The sequence below is a fragment of the Rhinoraja longicauda genome, chromosome 2 (assembly GCF_053455715.1).
Source record: "Rhinoraja longicauda isolate Sanriku21f chromosome 2, sRhiLon1.1, whole genome shotgun sequence".
NCBI classification, from domain to species: domain Eukaryota; kingdom Metazoa; phylum Chordata; class Chondrichthyes; order Rajiformes; family Arhynchobatidae; genus Rhinoraja; species Rhinoraja longicauda.
This window is the reverse complement of record NC_135954.1, coordinates 64,642,231-64,661,855: the sequence shown is the minus strand read 5'-3', so window position 1 is coordinate 64,661,855 and position 19,625 is coordinate 64,642,231. Positions and strand designations below refer to the sequence as shown.

At 41.9% G+C, this 19,625-nt stretch overlaps 1 protein-coding gene across 1 annotated transcript in view; it reads right to left on the bottom strand.

The window, feature by feature from the left end:
* Positions 1-17,135: 17,135 nt before the first annotated feature.
* The window catches only part of adamts16 (ADAM metallopeptidase with thrombospondin type 1 motif, 16), a 152,935-nt gene continuing 150,445 nt past the window's right edge, over positions 17,136-19,625 (bottom strand). The window contains exon 23 of the mRNA XM_078428253.1: positions 17,136-18,397. Within this exon, the coding sequence (XP_078284379.1) occupies positions 18,282-18,397 (116 nt within the window). The 3' untranslated portion in view covers positions 17,136-18,281. The remainder of the gene's footprint in view (positions 18,398-19,625) is intronic.

The following is a 19,625-nucleotide window of genomic DNA, read 5'->3' as shown; positions in this document are numbered from 1 at the left end:
AGTAAAAATGATGGGACTATTTGATATTCACTCTCCATTTTTAAGTTCATAAATTTAAAGGCTACTGCTTTAATTCTTCCTCAAGATATTTGTGTCATTCAACATTACCATGAAAGACCAAAATGGTAATACCATAGAGAAATTTGAATATAACACAATTTAAAATTTGTGGCTTTGGAAGATGATGCAAGATACAGAAATGTTGGACAAATTATATGACAATGGCATTTTGGTTGACGTTATGTCAATGTAAGGTGGAGCATGGATATTTGGCCAGGAGGTTATTTAACTGACCAAATAAGATAAATATGCATGAAAAATTTAGTGACAGTTGACTTGAGGTAATGCGCATAAAACGTACTCCGACCTGATCATCAAAGTTCTACAGATCCCTCTGTGCCAACTGCACAGTTTATTGCTTTGGACACACCCGCGTGGGTAGAGCTGGTGGAGTGTGGCATTTCACCTCTGTCACACTAAGCCACCTCTGTCAAACTAAGTAGCAGGATATCTCTTTTTGAAAAGGTGCAGCATTGCCCACAATGGCTGGTGGAAATAATTTCAAAATCTGGGGTATTTGCTGGGAATTGTGATGGACCGTGGAAGAGACTGATATATGGCTCTTGATGTTTTTAATTGAGTGATGAGAGACTTTGTTCATATTTAGAAATTTGACAGTCTCGTATGAAGTTCAAAAAGTTCCACATTGCCCTTTGAAGTCAACATCAAGAACTGGCATTTGCGGTTGTGGTTCTGGAATGAAAATGTAATGATCAGGCAAGCAATTAATTGATTAGCAAGCAAACTCCCAATAGCTTCACCAACATCCTCACACCCTCCATCCAAAACAACCTTTTTATTAATTTAGGAACCTTATTACATTGAATTATTCAGCACAGAACTGGTGTTTCAGTTCATCAATTCCGCACTGACCATCCGCACTAAACACCCATTTACGCTAATTCTGTTTTATTTCTCCTCTTCTTCCTATCAAGTCTCTCCAGATTCTACCACTCACCTGCATAATAGGGATAAGCTGCGCATCTTTGGGATGTAAATTGATAAGAGGAAGCCCATGGAGAGAATGTGCAAACTTCACACGGACAGAATCGGAGGTCAGGATTGAACCTAGGCTGCTGAATCTGTGAAGCAGGTGTTCTCCTCACTGCCAATTGTATCCCATTTATCTACTCAATTACTGCCCCAAGTGTTTTAGCACTTTATAAAAATTTGTTTCCAGATGTTCTCTCTAATCACCTTCAGATAGTTGAAAGGACTTTAGTACACTCTCAACGGTGTGATTGCCTTATTAAAAATTATTTGGTCTAAATCAGATATCCCTTTAAGATATCATTCCTTCTCACAGGTATTTTGCAAATAAGGCATTTAGGCCAAACAACAGGTTGAATATAAGAAAATAACTGCAGATGCTGGTACAAATCGAAGGTAATTATTCACAAAATGCTGGAGTAACTCAGCAGGTCAGGCAGCATCTCGGGAGAGAAGGAATGGGTGACGTTTCAGGTCGAGACACTTCTTCAGACTGACGACTTCTTCATCAGTCTGAAGAAGGGTCTCGACCCGAAACGTCACCCATTCCTTCTCTCCCAAGGTGCTGCCTGACCTGCTGAGTTACTCCAGCATTTTGTGAATAAACAGGTTGAATATTTTAAGCTCTGGAACTTGAATGACACAAATATTGCCCTCTCTCAAATTATACATTTTTATTTTCAATCCTTTGCTTTCTGAACATTGAAAATGCTATTCAGTATTGCAGAGATCTCAGCTGCTGTGTCCAAATTCTAATTTGTCAGGTCCTGCTTTATATCTAGCACTTCACAGAATAAGTGCAGTTATTGGTGTCAATGGTTTGTAATTTGTGACAATTTCATAAGACAACAGCTTACCTGTTAACTATTTGGATTGCTGAGCTGTGTTTTTTTTGGTTTAATTATTAGTTACTGGCCTCTCCACATTAGTCAGCAGCAGATATTTTGGTCAATAAGCACTCTAAATGTAAACAGATTTCAAATAATCCAAACAGCAAATCCTGAAGGTTTATTAATTAGCACCCATATACACGGTGAGGTGACTTGACGGTTAGTGCCTTGCGGTCTATTGTCTTTAAATAAGTCAGCGTGGTTTTCTAAAGCATTTAAGGGAACTTTATGTAGGAAGGAACTGCAGATGCTGGTTTAAACCGAAGATAGACACAAAATGTTGGAGTAACTCAGCTGGACAGACAGCATCTCTGGATAGAACGAATGGGTGACGTTTCGGGTCGAGACCCTTTGTCAGACTGTCCCGACGAGTTACTCCAGCATTTTGTGTCTATCTAAGGGAACTCTGTGATGCATCTTTAGAGAAGGATCATGTTACTGGAACAATGATGCAGTGGCAGAAAGATCTGAAAGAAGAGGTCTTTGTAAGTGAAATGGTTTCAAATGCTTTATTGTTTCTGCTTTTTTTTTGCTGAAGCAGAAATAAAGAAACATGGCATTTGCAAAGAGAAGAGAAAAGTCATAGTCTATTCAAGATATCAAGTCCAATGTCTGATGTCAGCCAATAAATCAAATGTCATCTGGAAACAATAACTGTATCTGAAACAGATTATGGCTTTTGAATCAGACAAGTTGCTGAGGCAATGTGTATGTCTGCCTACTGCACATTCAGTCTGTGCATACAAAGTGTTTGCCTTTGCTATTGTGATGTGACATTTGAAAAAAAATGGTTTGTTGACCGTTAACAGGGCAACTATTATTCCTGATCTGTTTAAGTCTTTTCAAAGCAAATATCTTCCTGGGACTATTGTGTGGTGCCATAGATGAGGGGCCCAAACCAATTCTACAACTTTTAAATATAAATTGATTTTTTTCCAAAGTTGTTGAATTTTGTAACTGCAAATTTTAAATTGAGATCATCTGATGGCATCTGATTTTTACTCCAATACGTTCAAGCAAAACCTATCACAGTTTAAAAAATATATTTTTTATTATCAGTGATTGAATGTGTTTTGTGCTTGATAGATTTACAAACTCCCAACTACCTGAACTAATTCATTGTACTGCTCCCATTAGTCTGGATATTTCCAGGTTATTTCAAGGATTGATTTTTAGAAACTTTTAACAAAGTTCCTGTTACATGAATAACAGTCTGGACATGATACTACTACTGCTAATCATGTAGAGATCCCTTCAAGATACTACTGCATGCTAAATGGTAACAATAGCTTCGATCAGCTGGCGATTTTCTAGGTGGGTGGAATTGCATGATTTCTGTTATATCTACAATGTAAGAAACTATAAAAAATTGCAGAAGTGTTATTGCTGTGCTGCAAACTGATGTTCAAATGGTACATTGCCTTTCTGTTGCAAGGGTCAATTGTATTTTCTGCCCAAAGGGAGAAGAGGAAATTGCCCTGGCATGAGAAAAGTACTTGATTATATTTGCTGCTTTCTTGAGGCAACATAAAGTGTGGATGGAGATGATGGTGGGGCTGCACTCTATCTACAACTCTCTGCAATTTCTTGTGGTTTTGGGCAGAGCTGTGTCCCGATAGGATGCTTTCTAAGGTGCATTTGTCAAAATTGGTACGAGTCATTGAGGTAGGCTGAATAGTGAGAAACTCTATCCCATTGTGGAGACATCTAAAAGTAGAGGGCATAGGTTTAAGGTGAAAGAGTTCGAGGAGATCTGGGGGGAAAAAATGGTCACTACAATCTAGAACACACTGTCCGAGCATTTTGAGGTGGGCAAGTGCTCTCACAACATGTAACAAGCATATAGGTGACCCTTGAATCACTAAGGCATAGAAGGCTATGGATCAAACGCTGTTAATCCAATTAATATAGATGGTGATTTTGTTGTCTCCATTGGAGTGGTCAGTTTTCACAAGTATGCCATTTTGTTCTAGCTTATCTCGTGCCTTCTGAATTTGACTCTAGAGCATCTGCCGCTCATCTGGGTTTGTAATAGACAGGCTCCATAGCTCTGGAGTGAATGTGCACATTGTACCCTGTTATTCCAGTGCACATGTCTTTGGACATATCATCATTCCTTCCTAACAATGAGATGAGGTGTGATTTTTGTTTGTCAATGTTGAAACTGTCCACTAATCCAGCTTGAATTGCCTCATCTGTCTTTTCCCACCATTGTTTGCTTTTTTGAGGTGTGATAGTACTTTATATCTTTGGTACATAGCTGAACTTGCCAAAATAATTATCTTAGGTCATTATTACCAAAAAACTTGCAAACTCTACACAGACAGCACCCATAGTCAGGATCGAATCCGGGTCTGGCGTTGTAAGACTGCAACTCTACCTCTGCGCCACTGTGTTGCCCTCAATGTGGCGGCATAGATATTACAAAATCCGTGTACCTCGTGGTCTCAATGAACTTCCATTCTCTGATGTCGTCAGATGGACACAAAAAGCTGGAGTAACTCAGCATCTCTGGAGTAAAGGAATCGTCTTCGGACTGAAGAAGGGTCTTGACCTGAAACTCACCTATTTCTTTTCTGCAGAGATGCTGTCTGACCCGCTGAATTACTCCAGATTTTGTGTCTATCTTCGGTTTAAACCAGCATCTGCAATTCCTTCCTACACTCTGATGTCCTCACTTCTATTGTTATTTTGAACAGCCACTGAAAATGTTTTTTGTTGTTTCTCTTGGCCTTGGATCTGCAGACTTCTGAAATATGACTTTTTTTTGGCAATTTAAACACAAGGCTGCCATAAGCCAATAGGGCCTTGCCTAGTAATGGTCATCACAAACATAGCAACAGACTGAACTAGTCTCATCGAAGGTATCACAAAATGCTGGAGTAACTCAGCAGGTCAGGCAGGATCTCGGAGAGAGGAATTGGTGATGTTTCAGGTCTTGACCCGAAACATCATCAATTCCCTCTCTCCTAGGTGCTGCCTGACCTGCTGAGTTACTCCAGCATTTTGTGATACCTTCGATTTGTACCAGCATCTGCAGTTATTTTCCTGAACTAGTCTCATCAGTAATCTTGGATTTGGTTTTGCAGATGTAGTTTTTGTTATGTCTTTCTGCCTGTGGACTGCAGCCATACCAGTGGTTTTGGTGGATAAGATTGTTTGGCATTCTTGGATGACACTTCCATTAGCACAGCCAGATACAATAGACAAAAAAAGTACCTTCACACCAAAAGCCTGGTTTGGTGAAGTATTGCAGACCTGAGAACAAATGGATTGCACAGTGCAACACAAAAAGCCACCAGGCTAGCTTTGGTTATTGCAACAAAAATGAAAACTTTAATGGGGAAGGACAGACTGAGACATCCTGGGTTAAATTAGAAGAACATTTTTAGAACTGGCACTTCAAAGTTACGCCTTGATATCTTGTTTGAAGTTTGAATGTCATTCAGCAGCTTTGATTGAATTCATTTGTCTTTCAGTCTACCACAAACAAATTAAAAATCATGAGGCATGATCCTAAAATTGCAATGCCAGTAAAGTTCTTAATGAAACAATGTCCTCACGAAATGTCTCGCCCTATTTTTTGGCTTCTTGCCCCAAACTTGTAGCTTTCAGCTATTTCTAGCAGCTTTTAATCAAAGTAATCTTTTGATTTCTGCATCCTTAAACATTTCTCCATACCATGCCTTATGCATGCAATTTAAGGGAATATAGAAAGAAAACAATTAGGCCACGGAGGGTGGAATTATGTAGGAAGGGGACACGAGTCATCAGGCAGACGTTGCTGCGAAACTGTGACAGTGAATGAGGAATGGAAGCAGGCAGATGGACTCCTTTCACTATAGAATAATATTTGTAAAGTTTACTTTGAAGCATGTGACCTGACAGAACTCTTCAACCCATTGGTTGGTAACCTGGTTCTCCCAAAGCAGGTTAGGAGGGGGTCAGAACTCCGCTCAGAGAGCCCCTGCATCATGTGTGGGGGACCCACGAGTCCTATAATGGCCCCTTGAAGAAGTTACGGTGAGGCAGCATCTCTGAATAAAAGGAATAGGTAACGATTTGGGTCAAGATCCTTCTTCAGTCTCAACCCAAAACTTAACCTATTCCTTTTCTCCAGAGACATTGCCTGACCTGCTGAGTTATTTCCGTATTTTGTGTCTATCTTCGGCATAAACCAGCATCTGCAGTTCTGAAGAAGGGTCTCAACCCGAAACGTCACTTATTCCTTTTCTCCAGAGATGCTGCCTGTCCCACTTACTCCAGCTTTTAATAATAGTAATACATTTTATTTGTCATATGTAGGTTGGCACAGGGTCAACGGTACAATGAAATGTATTTGACAAGACAACGGGTCACCTCAGCAGTAATATTCAAAGGATAAATAAGATTAAAAAATGACATTTGTAAGGTAAAAAGACAATATTAAAAAATAGTTAAAAAGACAATATTAAAAAATAGTTAAAAAGACAATATTAAAAAATAATCAACATATAATCAACAGAAGCCTGATGGCCTGATGGTAGAAACTGTTCTTAAGTCTGATGGTATGCACAACCATACTCCTGTATCGTCTGCCTGATGGTAACAAGGAGAACAGCCTGCGTGCTGGGTGGCTGTGGTCCTTGATGATGCTGCGTGCCTTCCGCAGGCATCGCCGGTAGAAAATGTCCTGAATGGCCGGGAGACAGTTGCCAGTGATGTGCTGTGTCGTCTTCACCACTCTCTGTAGCGATTTGTGGCTGTGGGCGGAACAGTTCCCGTACCAGACTGTAATGCAGCCCGTCAGCATGCTCTCGATGGTGCATCTGTAGAAGTTTGTGAGGATGCTGGCGTTCATGCCAAACTTCCTCAGTCTTCTCAGGAAAACGAGCCGCTGGTGGGCCTTCTTTGTTATTGTGTCCGTGTGCAGTGTCCAGGAAAGGTCCTCAGTGATGTGCACACCGAGGAACTTAAAGCTGCTTCGGTTTGAACCAGCATTTGCAGTTCCTTCCTACACATTCTATCTGCAGTTCCTTCTTACACATCCAATGGAGATGTTCAGTTATGGATGACAGAACAATTTTAATGACTGCATTTCAGTCTTAATTTCTGCTATCCACCATATGGAGGCCTGAAAACACTCAAGCAGGTCTCTTTAACCCAGCCGTACTTTGCCAGGAACTATCTGCTTTGGGAAGAATAGACTTGTGACTGATCTTTGATTCACTGCAATGTTCATAGACAACAATGTCATGAGACAAGGGCCAAGTAAAATTCCAAATGAAGCTTTCCTTTATTAAGGGAAAAATGGGATTCATGATTGCTCAAATGGCTGTAAAGAATCAGTTAGGGAAAGTGTAGGAAACATGTTGGGAAAGGAAATGGGGGGTTAGTAGAGAGTGAAGGAAGGTATTCTGGAATTATGCAATAAGCTGATGAGTTAGAATTTGTCGGTGCTTCTATCCAGCATAAAGGGTTGTGTGTGCTTTGTTAAACAACATGATGCTCCCAAACCGACATGGATATGCACCTTACATTTACCCTTGAAAGATTTCTGTTACTTTTTCACTATTATTCTTTGAGTAGCACAGTAGTGCGGCAGTAGAGATGCTGCCTCACAGCACCAGAGACCTGGGTTTTATCCTGACTATGGGTTCTGGCTGTGCGGAGTTTGTACTTTTTCCCTGTGACCACATGGGTTTTCTCCGGGTCTTCCAGTTTCCTCCCGCATTCCAAAGACGTGCAGGTTTGTAGGTTAATTGGCTTTGTAAAGTGTGTGATGCGCAATTGGGATAACCTGGAAATAGTGTGTGGGTGATCAATGGTCGGCATGGACTTGGTGGGCAGAAGGGGCTGTTTCCATGCCATATCTTTAAACTAAACTTAAAAGTGAAGGAGATAGAAATCCGTGTCAGTTTTCCACAGGAGGAGTTGGCTGCGCCTAACGGCTGCGGCTCTCTGGCAGTCTGTTTGTCTTTTTTTCTTTTTTTTGTTTGTGTTGGGATGGTTTTTGTTTCTGTTTTTGGCTGTGTATGTGTGGGGGGGGGGTGGTGGGGGGGGGTGTGGGGGTGGGGGGGTGGGGGGGTGGGGGGTGGGGGGGTGGGGCAGGGGAAACCTTTCTTTTATTAGGTCTCTTCCCCGGGGCGCAGCTCGCCCGCGGGGCCTTCCATCGCCCGGCGTGGCTCGGCTCGGCTGCGGGACTTAACATCGCCGGCGCGGCTCGGCTGCGGGACGTTTCAGTGCCCGGTGCGGCTCGGCCGCTGGACTTAACATCGCCCGGTGCGGCCGCGGGACGTTTCAGTGCCCGGGGCGGCTCGGCCGCGGGACCTTCCATCCCCTTGCGGGGGCTGTGCGTGTCGGTTGCCTCGGTAGGGGTCGAGCTGCCTGTCCGTGGGTGCGGGGGGAGGAGAGGGGATTTTTGTTGCCTCCATCACAGTGAGGGGGTGTTTGGAGTCACTGTGATGGATGTTTGTGTTGGGGTCGTGTGTCCTGTGTTCTTTTCTTTTTTGCTGTGTCTTGTGACTGCTGAAATTTCGTTCGGTGTTTGTGCCGAGTGACAATAAAGTTTTGTTATACTGTTGTTATACTGTTATACTGTTAGGTAGGGATAGACCCATAAATGTAGCTTCCTAAAGCTCGAACACCATTTGATATTGGTGACTGATTCTTTTGGTGCTAGGAATATCTACCTCCATACCTTTGTAAACCTCTGTGTAACTCCATCTGCTGGTGAGCAGTGTAACAACAGAATAACCATCATGAATATAAAAGGGACAAGGCTAATGAGACACACAATATTTTGTACAGGGAATAAAACAGAAGAGAACAATAGAGATATAAATGGAGGAGGAAATAACTCGCCAAATTAAAGCAACAAGGGATAGGAAAAACATATGACAGCAATGCCGCTAGACAGGAATCTTTCCTGTTAACCATTAAATAAGAGTAGTATACATTTATTGGAATGTTTATTTCTGACATTGTTTAAAACTAAAACAGCAGTTACTTAATGATTAGAAAATTAAACCAAGTGAACATTGCAGTAATCTAATAGTTTGGATTTAATGCAACATGCACATGCAGATGTATTATTAAATAAAAATAGCAGCTTTAATATTCTGAATTTAGAATAGTACAGCACAAACTTAGGCCCACAATGTCTGTGCTAAACACAATGCCAAGTTAAATTGTCATATGCCGCTGTGCACTTTGACAGTCTTATTCACTGTCAGCAACTTCACCATTGGAGTCGCTATTGTATGCAAACATTAACTAACCCATCTCTATTTACATCATATCTCTCACAAATAGCAGAGGCTCAGCATAAAATCCCAGCTGAACTCCTGCTGGAATAACACCCTTCCACCACAAACATGTCTTCCATCTGTAAGCTAGCTCTGCCACCACAAACATGTCTTCCATCTGTAAGCTAGTTCTGAATCCAAACAACCAAGTTTCTGTGGATCCTATGCATCATAATCTTCTGGATTTATCTACTGTGAGGGCTTACTGAAATCCATCTATACCGCATCACGGTCCTACCCTCATTGATCACCTTCATCACCTAAAAAAAAACTCGATCTAGGAAGATAGGACCTGCTGTCTCTAATTAGCTCATTTGCTTCCAAATGGGAGTAAATCTTAACCCAAAGAACCCTCTCCAATAGCTTCCTTACCACTGCAGTGAAGTAGTGGTAGAGTTGCTGCTTTACAGTGCCAGAGACCAGGTTCGATCCTGACCATGGGTGCTGTCTGTACGAAGCTTGTACGTTCTTCCTGTGACCGGGTGGATTTTCTCCGGGTGCTCCGGTTTTCTGACACACTCCGAAGACGTTCAGGTTTGGTTAATTGGCTTCGGTAAAATCTTAAATGGTCCCTTGTAGTAGGATAGTGCTAGTGTACATGGCGATTGCTGGTCAGCATGGACTAAGTAGGCTGAAGGACCTGTTTCCGCGCTGTATGCCTAAAGTCTGATCTGAGGCCTCTAATTCCCTGGAATATCTCTACTTCCCTTCTTAAAGAAAGGAACAATATGGCATGTTGTAGGAAGGAACTGCAGAAGCTGGTTTCAATCGAAGATAGACACAAAATGCTGGAGTAACTCGGCAGGACAGGCAGCATCTCTGGAAAGAAGGAATGGGTGACTCCCATTCCAACTATGATATAGTTGGGATTACGGAGACATGGCTCCAGGGTGACCAAGGCTGGGAGCTAAACATCCAGGGATATTCAATATTCAGGAGGGATAGACAGAAAGGAAAAGGAGGTGAGGTAGCGTTGCTGGTTAAAGAGGAGATTAACGCAATAGAAAGGAAGGACATTAGCTTGGAGGATGTGGAATCGATATGGGTAGAGCTGCGAAACACTAAGGGGCAGAAAACGCTAGTGGGAGTTGTGTACAGGCCACCTAACAGTGGTAGTAGAGTTGGGGATGGCATCAAACAGGAAATTAGAAATGCGTGCAACAAAGGTAAAACAGTTATAATGGGTCACTTCAATCTACATATAGATTGGGTGAATCAAATTGGCAGAGGTGCTGAGGAAGAGCATTTTTTGGAATGTGTAAGATTTGAGAAGTTTTCCCTCATTCTGAAAGCAACACCAAACCAAAGAGCTGCAGTTTGGACATTTTAAACGGGAGACTGGGGCTGATAGCGGAGAAAGGCTGCGGTCAGTTTACCAAGGGATGTCACAATCTGTGGGTCCTAAAATGGCCGCAGGGCCTCGTGACCAGCCACAAGAGCAAAAACCTTACAGCCCAGTCTCTAGGTTTCTGCAAAGCCACGGCCAGAACAATGGATGGGTATTGGCCATGCAGAAACCTGCGAAACCAGGTCGAAGTCCAGACACTGGGGCGCTGACATCAGCATACTCACAATGCCCCAAGCCGACCTACACAGTTAATCTCGTTAAGGGGGCACAATAGCCCATAGAAAACTACCTGGTAGGTGATGGGAAACCAGTTAAACCCATCACCTCGCAACGAAATACCAATTAACACCGTCTGGCCATCCCCGGTACCCCCCGGACATAAGCGCAGATCAGAGAGAAAACTCAATACATATCTTTTAAACAAAGAGATCCCGAGATCTGGCGGGAGATAGGATGGGCCAGAATAGTATAACTGGCCACGACTTTTGGGTTTTAAACTCATGCAAGGCAGAAGTCAAACGGATGCAGGAGGAAGAAAAGACAGGCAAGAAGAAGCGAAGTGCAAGAGAGAGGAACTGGCACGCAACTCGAGAAGAAATACTGCAAGAAAACCTGCAAGGAACGCAAGAAACGGAAGGAAGAAACTCAGGGGACAAGCACGACCCTCACGGAAAGCAGCGGAGAAGCAGCACGAACAGCCAGTAACCCCAGTAATAGCCCCATGGTGAGCATGTACCCCGATCCTGCATATCCTGGACATAGTTTAGTGTAGAGGGGAGGGTGGTTTGAATAAACGTGGGTGTGTAAAGGAATATGTGTTGGTCAATTTTGCGATGTGTCGTACGTTCCCCATCTTACAGTCGTGTATATGTCTTGTAGAACTGTGCGTTTTAGAATTCATAGTCAAAAGTATTCATGTAATTCGGTATGTGTCTTATAGATATGTCTTATAGAACTGTATAAGTATTCATGGACAATAGTCCCAAGCGCTCAATAAAAGCCTTTTCCATTTAAACCCTGGTCTTCAAATCTGGTCTGGTTGAATTTTCTGCACTATAAACGCTCCTGCATCTAAGTCCAGTGTCTAGAACCGTAAGGGGTGAGTGGGTCGAACCACTCACGGGGAACCAGTGTGCGCGGCCTGGTCAAGGGATCAGAGCAAGGCACGGGGACCTTAGGTCGGGCGAAAGCTCGGCGCAAAAACCCCTTACAAACGTATGCGGGATAGTTTTCTAAACCAACATGTAGAGGAACCAACGAGAGAGCAGGCTATTCTAGATTGGGTATTGAGTAATGAGGAAGGGTTAGTTAGCAGTCTTGATGTGCGTGGCCCCTTGGGCAAGAGTGACCATAATATGGTTGAGTTCTTCATTAGGATGGAGAGTGACATAGTAAATTCAGAAACAACGGTTCTGAACTTAAAGAAAGGTAACTTTGAGGGTATGAGACGTGAATTGGCCAAGATAGACTGGCAATTGATTCTTAAAGGTTTGACGGTGGATATGCAATGAAGGCATTTAAAGACTGCATGGATGAACTACAACAATTGTTCATCCCAGTTTGGCAAAAGAATAAATCAGGGAAGGTAGTGCATCCGTGGCTAACAAGGGAAATTAGGGGTAGTATCAAAACAAAAGATGAAGCATACAAATTAGCAAGAAAAAGCAGCCTACCAGAGGACAGGGAGAAATTTAGAGTCCAGCAGAGGAGGACAAAGGGCTTAATTAGGAAAGGGAAAATAGATTATGAAAGAAAACTGGCAGGGAATATAAAAACTGACTGCAAAAGCTTTTATAGATATGTGAAGAGAAAAAGATTAGTTAAAACAAATGTAGTTCCCTTGCAGTCAGAAACAGGTGAATTGATCATGGGGAACAAGGACATGGCAGACCAATTGAATAACTACTTTGGTTCTGTCTTTACTAAGGAAGACATAAATAATCGTCCGGAAATAGCAGGGGACCGGGGGTCAAATGAGGTGGGGGAACTGAGTGAAATCCAGGTTAGTCGGGAAGTGGTGTTAGGTGAATTGAATGGATTAAAGGCCGATAAATCCCCAGGGCCAGATAGGCTGCATCCCAGAGTGCTTAAGGAGGTAGCCCCAGAAATAGTGGATGCATTAGTGATAATTTTTCAAAACTCTTTAGATTCTGGAGTAGTTCCTGAGGATTGGAGGGTAGCTAATGTAACCCCACTTTTCAAAAAGGGAGGGAGAGAGAAAACAGGGAATTACAGACCAGTTAGTCTAACATTGGTAGTGGGGAAAATGCTAGAGGCAGTTATTAAAGATGGGATAGCAGCACATTTGGAAAGTGGTGAAAGCATTGGACAGTCAGCATGGATTTATGAAAGGTAAATCATGTTTGACGAATCTTATAGAATTTTTCGAGGATGTAACTAGTAGAGTGGATAAGGGAGAACCAGTGGATGTGTTATATCTGGACTTCCAGAAGGCTTTCGACAAGGTCCCACATAAGAGATTAGTATGCAAACTTAAAGCATGCGGTATTGTGGGTTCAGTATTGATGTTGATAGAGAGCTGGCTGGCAGACAGGAAGCAAAGAGTAGGAATAAACGGGTCCTTTTCAGAATTTCAGGCAGTGACTAGTGGGGTACCGCAAGGCTCAGTGCTGGGACCCCAGCTATTTACAATATATATTAATGATTTGGATGAGGGAATTGAATGCAACATCTCCAAGTTTGCGGATGACACGAAGCTGGGGGGCAGTGTTAGCTGTGAGGAGGATGCTAGGAGGCTGCAAGGTGACTTGGATAGGTTAGGTGAGTGGGCAAATGCATGGAGGATGCAGTATAATGTGGATAAATGTGAGGTTATCCACTTTGGTGGCAAGAACAGAAAAGCAGACTATTATCTGAATGGTGGCCGATTAGGAAAAGGTGAGATGCAACGAGACCTGGGTGTCGTGGTACACCAGTCATTGAAAGTAGGCATGCAGGTGCAGCAGGCAGTGAAGAAAGCGAATGGTATGTTGGCATTCATAGTGAGGGGATTTGAGTATAGGAGTAGGGAGGTTCTGCTGCAGTTGTACAGGGCATTGGTGAGACCACACCTGGAGTATTGCATACAGTTTTGGTCTCCTAATCTGAGGAAAGACATTCTTGCCATAGAGGGAGTACAGAGAAGGTTCACCAGATTGATTCCTGGGATGGCAGGACTTTCATATGAAGAAGACAGGATAGACTCGGCTTGTAGTCGCTGGAATTTAGAAGATTGAGGGGGGATCTTATAGAAACTTACAAAATTCTTAAGGGGTTGGATAGGCTAGATGCAGGAAGATTGTTCCCGATGTTGGGGAAGTCCAGAACAAGGGGTTACAGTTTAAGGATAAGGGGGAAGTCTTTTAAGACCGAGATGAGAAAGTTTTTTTTCACACAGAGAGTGGTGAATCTGTGGAATTCTCTGCCACAGAAGGTAGTTGAGGCCAGTTCATTGGCTATATTTAAGAGGGAGTTAGATGTGGCCCTTATGGCTAAAGGGATCAGGGGGTATGGAGAGAAGGCAGGTACAGGATACTGAGTTGGATGATCAGCCATGATCATATTGAATGGCGGTGCAGGCTTGATGGGCCGAATGGCCTACTCCTGCACCTATTTTCTATGTTTCTATGTGACGTTTCGGGTCGAGACCCTTCTTCAGACTGAGTCAGGGGAGAGGGAGATACAGAGATAAGGAAGTGTAAGGCGTGAAGACGAGACAAAGGGGATGCAGATCAAGGAAAATGTCGAATAGATCATTGTTAGCTAGGTGAAGGTAACCACAAAGCAAACAGAGATAAAATGTAAACGAGGACAGTCAGACTAGTCGAAGAACTGGGAAGGGGAGAAGGCAAGGATTACTTGAAGTTGGAGAAGTCAATATTCATACCGCTGGGGTGTAAGCTGCCCAAGCGAAATATGAGGTGTTGTTTCTCCAATTTTTGCTGAGCCTCAATCTGACAATGAAGAAGGCCCAGGACAGAAAGGTCAGTGTGGGAATGGGAGGAGGACTCTCCCATTCCCAAAATTGGCAATCTCCAGTCATCTGGGGCCTCGCCTGTGCCTCAAAGATACATAGATCTTCATCAAGACCTGCAATCTGGAGTTGTGGGTTTTCTAGGGCTATTCTCTAAGCCTGGGCGGACATTGTCATCCTACAATATTTAAGTATCATATTAAAGTATCAATTCAAAGGGTCACCATGGTGCCATCTGCTACAGCCATTACCTTTTAGAAGCTTATCTAATAATAGTTATACAAGTGTCGGAAGGAACAACAGATGCTGGTTTAAAGAAGTCCTTGATGAATCTATGCTAGAGCACAGTTTTGGTCTCCTTGCCTAAGAAAGGATATAATTGCCATAGAGGTTTAGTCATATGTTCCGAAATGGAACTATGTGTGTGTGTGTATTTATGTATGTGTATGTGTATATGTACATAATATGTATATATCATATAACAAACAATAATAGAGCAAAGACAAAAACAGTGCCCCCAAGTCTATGTGGTTCGGAGCTTATTTGGAGGTTGTAGTGTTTAATAGCCTGATGGTTATTGGTCCACTGAATCCACGTCGACCAACGATCACCCATACACTAGTTCTATCCTATACACTTGGAACAATTTACAGAAGCCAATTAACCTACAAACCTACACATCCTTGGAATGTGCTTGGAACCCAGAGCACCATAGTTCCATTTTGGGACATATGACTAAACTTTCTCTATGGCAATTATATGTTTTCTTGGGAAACTTCACGTGGTCACAAGGACAATGTACTCGTAGCAAGGACACAAGGAAACTCAGCTAGCACTCATAGTCGGGATCGAACCAAGGTCTCAGGAGCTGTTAGGAAGCAACTCTACCGTTGCACCACTGTGCTGTCTCCAGAAGATTCACTGGACTGATTCCAGGGAGAGGTTGTTTGATGTATGACGAGAGATTGAGTAGACTGGAACTGTATGTTCTCAGAAGAATGAGAGAAATCTCATCAAAACATACAAAATTCTTAAAAGGTTAAACAGGCTGGATGCAAGGAAACGTTTCCACTCATTGTGATATAGTTATATTGAGATATATATATTGGGATATATAGTTATATTGGGATACATATTTAGGATATATGGTTATATTGGGAAATATATCCACCCAAAGGATAGTTGCAGAATAAGGGAATGGTCAATGAGGACTGAAATTAAGAAAAATTGCCATGTGGGAGGGTGATGGACATCTCCACGAACATCCATGGAAGTTCAGCCATTATGTTTGTTCAAAACACAAATTAACATATTTCTGGATGTTAAGGGAATCAAGGGTTATGGGGAGAGTGCTGGTCAAGTGGAAAATTAGTTATAATCATAATGAATGGTTGAGTGGCTTAAAGAATTGGATGCCCTACTGCTGCCCCATTTCTTGTTTTTAATAGCCTTGACAATATACTAAACTTGTGTACTCTCAAATTTCCCAAGATTGTATTTCGCAGCTGGTTGCCACTTGTTAAGGACTTCTGCCATCTGTGGAATGGCAAACAGAAACATAATTTGGTGTTCCACAATGAAAGTATGGAAGGAGTTTTAAGTTCCATTTTACTTTGATCACATGGGATCCAGGGTAACCTAACCCATTGGACAGAAAATTGGCTAGTTGGAAGAGTCGGAGAGGGATAGTGGAAAGTTCTTATTCAGATTGGAGCTTGTGGGATTAGTGCTAGGTTTATATGTTGGAAAGACTGCAGATTCCGATAGACACAAAAAGCTGGAGTAACTCAGCGGGACAGGCAGCATCTCTGGAGAGAAGGAATGGGTGATGTTTCGGGTCGAGACCTTTCTTCAGGTCCATAACCCTTCTTTATAAATGTTAAGTATTTTACCCTTTCCACAAATGCAGCCTGACCAAAGTGCTTCCAGCATTGTGTTTTAATTTCAGATTTCTATCATTGGAAGTATTTTGCATTTTCACACATTTTAACCATTGTTCCTGCCTCTGCCATCTCCATTCAAGCCGCACAGGGGCCAAGTATCCAAACCAGCGGAGTAGCAGGCATCAGAGATTGTGTTATAATGTTATATCATTTCTTAGAACACACTGTGTTGGTGTAATTCAGTGGGTCGGGCAGCATCTGTGGAGGGAATATTCAGCTTGGAACCTGAAATGCTGTCTGCCCACATCCTCCAGAGGTGCTGCTTGACCCATTGAGTTACTCCAGCACTTTGTGTTCTACCAAGGGCGGCAAGGTAGCACAGCGGTAGAGATGCTGCCTTACAGCGCCAGAGAACTGGGTTCGATCCTGAGAGAGAGTGATTGGTGAAGAATGAAAACTTTTTCCAACTGAACCATTTGGGTACTTTAATCTTTGATATATTCTTCTAATAGAATAAGCTTTATACCTCAAAATATGAGATGATCTGAGTTAATTCTCTTTCTCAAGCAACAATCAGTCATTTACAGAAGCACAATAAAAAACAAAAACTATCACTTTTTTAGTGAAATTTTATTACAAAACTCCATAAAAACATAAATATTTTTCTCACAGCTAGGTGAAAAACTTTTACAGTATTTCTGCACAGAATTGCATAAAGTTTAAAGTAACAATGGTACTTCAACAATTCTGATTATTTAAACCATACATTGCTTTCCTTACAAAAGACAATGATATCAACAATTTTGCAAGATAATTGTAAATAAATTAGAACTTTTGCTTTAAAAAAATTCTACTAGGGTTGCAATTGAAAGCACCATTGTTAATTTAGTGGTACCATGAAGCTCAACAATAATAATGTGAAAGTACTATAATGAATGATACTTTAAAAAGAGTGACACAGATTAAAGTCGGTCTCCGGCTCTCTCATTTATGGCATACAGTTAGCTGTAGTGCACAAGGTGGAACTTCATTGTCAATAACAATGACCACCAGTTCTAAAAAGACCTATCACTTTGATAAATAAATAAAATACCTTAAGTCCTGTGATGTGCTTGTGTAATTATTATCCCTTCTCTCAAAATAGACCATTTGTATCTGCTTCTACAGAAATAAATATATATTTTGAGAGTTTGATTTGATAATTAACAGCTACATGCGCTTACTGGTCTTTAAAAAAATAGCACCATTGAATCATTTAAAGGCCAACACTTCGTGAAATCAGTGGGTATAGGGCTCACTACAATGGCATAATAGCTACAGTAGTTTTAGTTTAGCACAGTGCGTTTTCATTAATGGTCATCAGTTGATCTAAATGAGGTAAAATAAATAAGCTGGGAAAATTCACTTCACCTATCTTTCCAATCCCACTGCACTCCTCCAACCCACTCTGTTCTCTGCCTGCATTTACATGGTTTGTTAATTGTCTCCTGGTTTTCAAAGTCTTTGTTCAATTCGTTACACATGGCCACATTTTACAGGTCAATGAAAAGTTTTAGCTGGTAATATCTTCCATTCATTCATTGAAGTCCTTGATACTGTACAGTTATTGTTCACTGATATGTGGGAATTCAAGGATCCAATATGGACAGGGCTGCAAAAATTACAGTGATCTGGAGGTGGTAATTTAAAGCAAAAACTGTCTTTTACCACACTAATTGATGAGTAGAATGATGCCATGTCTCACGTGCAAGTTAAAGTCTTGATGGTCTTGATTTCTTCAGCCATCAGAGGCAACACAAATTAAAATCTGCAGCTTGTTCATATGAAAATTCAATTGATTTATAACTTCCTTTATATATTTGATTTGGAGCATGATTTGCAACATTGCTGGCCGTAGAACTTGTGAGTGCACACACCGTGCTGTGGTACCAGGTAACACCAGTTGAAATAATCCTTGCAAAAAACATCTTTGGTGTTTCAAATTTTGGAGGGAGGAGATGGGGAGAGAGAAAGGAAACAAATTTTAATTAATCACATATTTATAAATGCTTCATCATTAAATTCTTCCTTTTCCTCTCCTGAAATGCATTGCAGGTGGCGTTAAAGGGACATAAAGGTCACAGTACTATTCAGTGCCTTGATATACATAATACATATCAACTATTTTTCACAAAGCATTCGTTCATGGTTTACCTCACTTACGCATCCCTCTTTAATAATTTTCTGCCCTTCAGCAGAAGAGGGCATCGAGCCGTTGGAAAGTGAAATTGAGGGGACATCGCTGAAGGGTGAACTATGCCCTAGTTTTATTGTGAAACCATAAGAGGAGCTCTTGCACATTCAATTGAGTATAAACGATGGACTAACACAGAGTTCTTTATTTCTCCTGGAGAGCTGCATTGTGGGTGGCATGCAGCAGGCCACCAAACACATTTGTAAAGGGTTCACCCTTGCAAAATTCTATTGTGTACATGGTTAATAAGTTAAAAAATCTTTCACCACTCGTTCCACCACGAACTGCAGGTCTCAGTTTTGGTTTGTTTCTACTGTGGAAGTTGGATGGGTGGGGGTAGTATTAAGAGGCTGAAATAACATTCCGGGGTGAGAAGGCTGTTTATTGTCACTTCATTAGTCGGAGCGAGGAGCTGTACCGAAGCCTAGAGGGTTTGATCATGGGTGGTTGGGGAAGGGGTAGGTATTGGGATTGTCATAATCAGTGCAGCAATGGGGTCGCATGAGGGGAGGGAGGATGTGGTCAGCTGAACAACTGGGGGTGGACCTGAAGGACTTTTGTAACTTTGTCAGTGGCAACATGGCAACACTTGTGTGCTGCTTAAGCGAGGTCTACTATATGATTTATGAATTATGGGTTGTATGTAAAAACAAAGCATTTCACTGAACCTAGGTACATGTGACAATAAAGCATAATTGAATTGAAGGACGAACTACTTGATGTGGATTTCCAATTTCAGTTTCTATTGAGTTATGATGAACCTGTCCTCAGGCAATGAGAAGGCTTGAGTCTGTATGAATAGTCCACATCACCCAGAAGCCACACAGTGTGCACCTTAAAATATCATATCATATCATATATCATATATATACAGCCGGAAACAGGCCTTTTCGGCCCTCCAAGTTGTGCTTATTTTATAACTTGAAGGCAAGTCTTCCTTCACTTGCTCCACTGAGGAAATC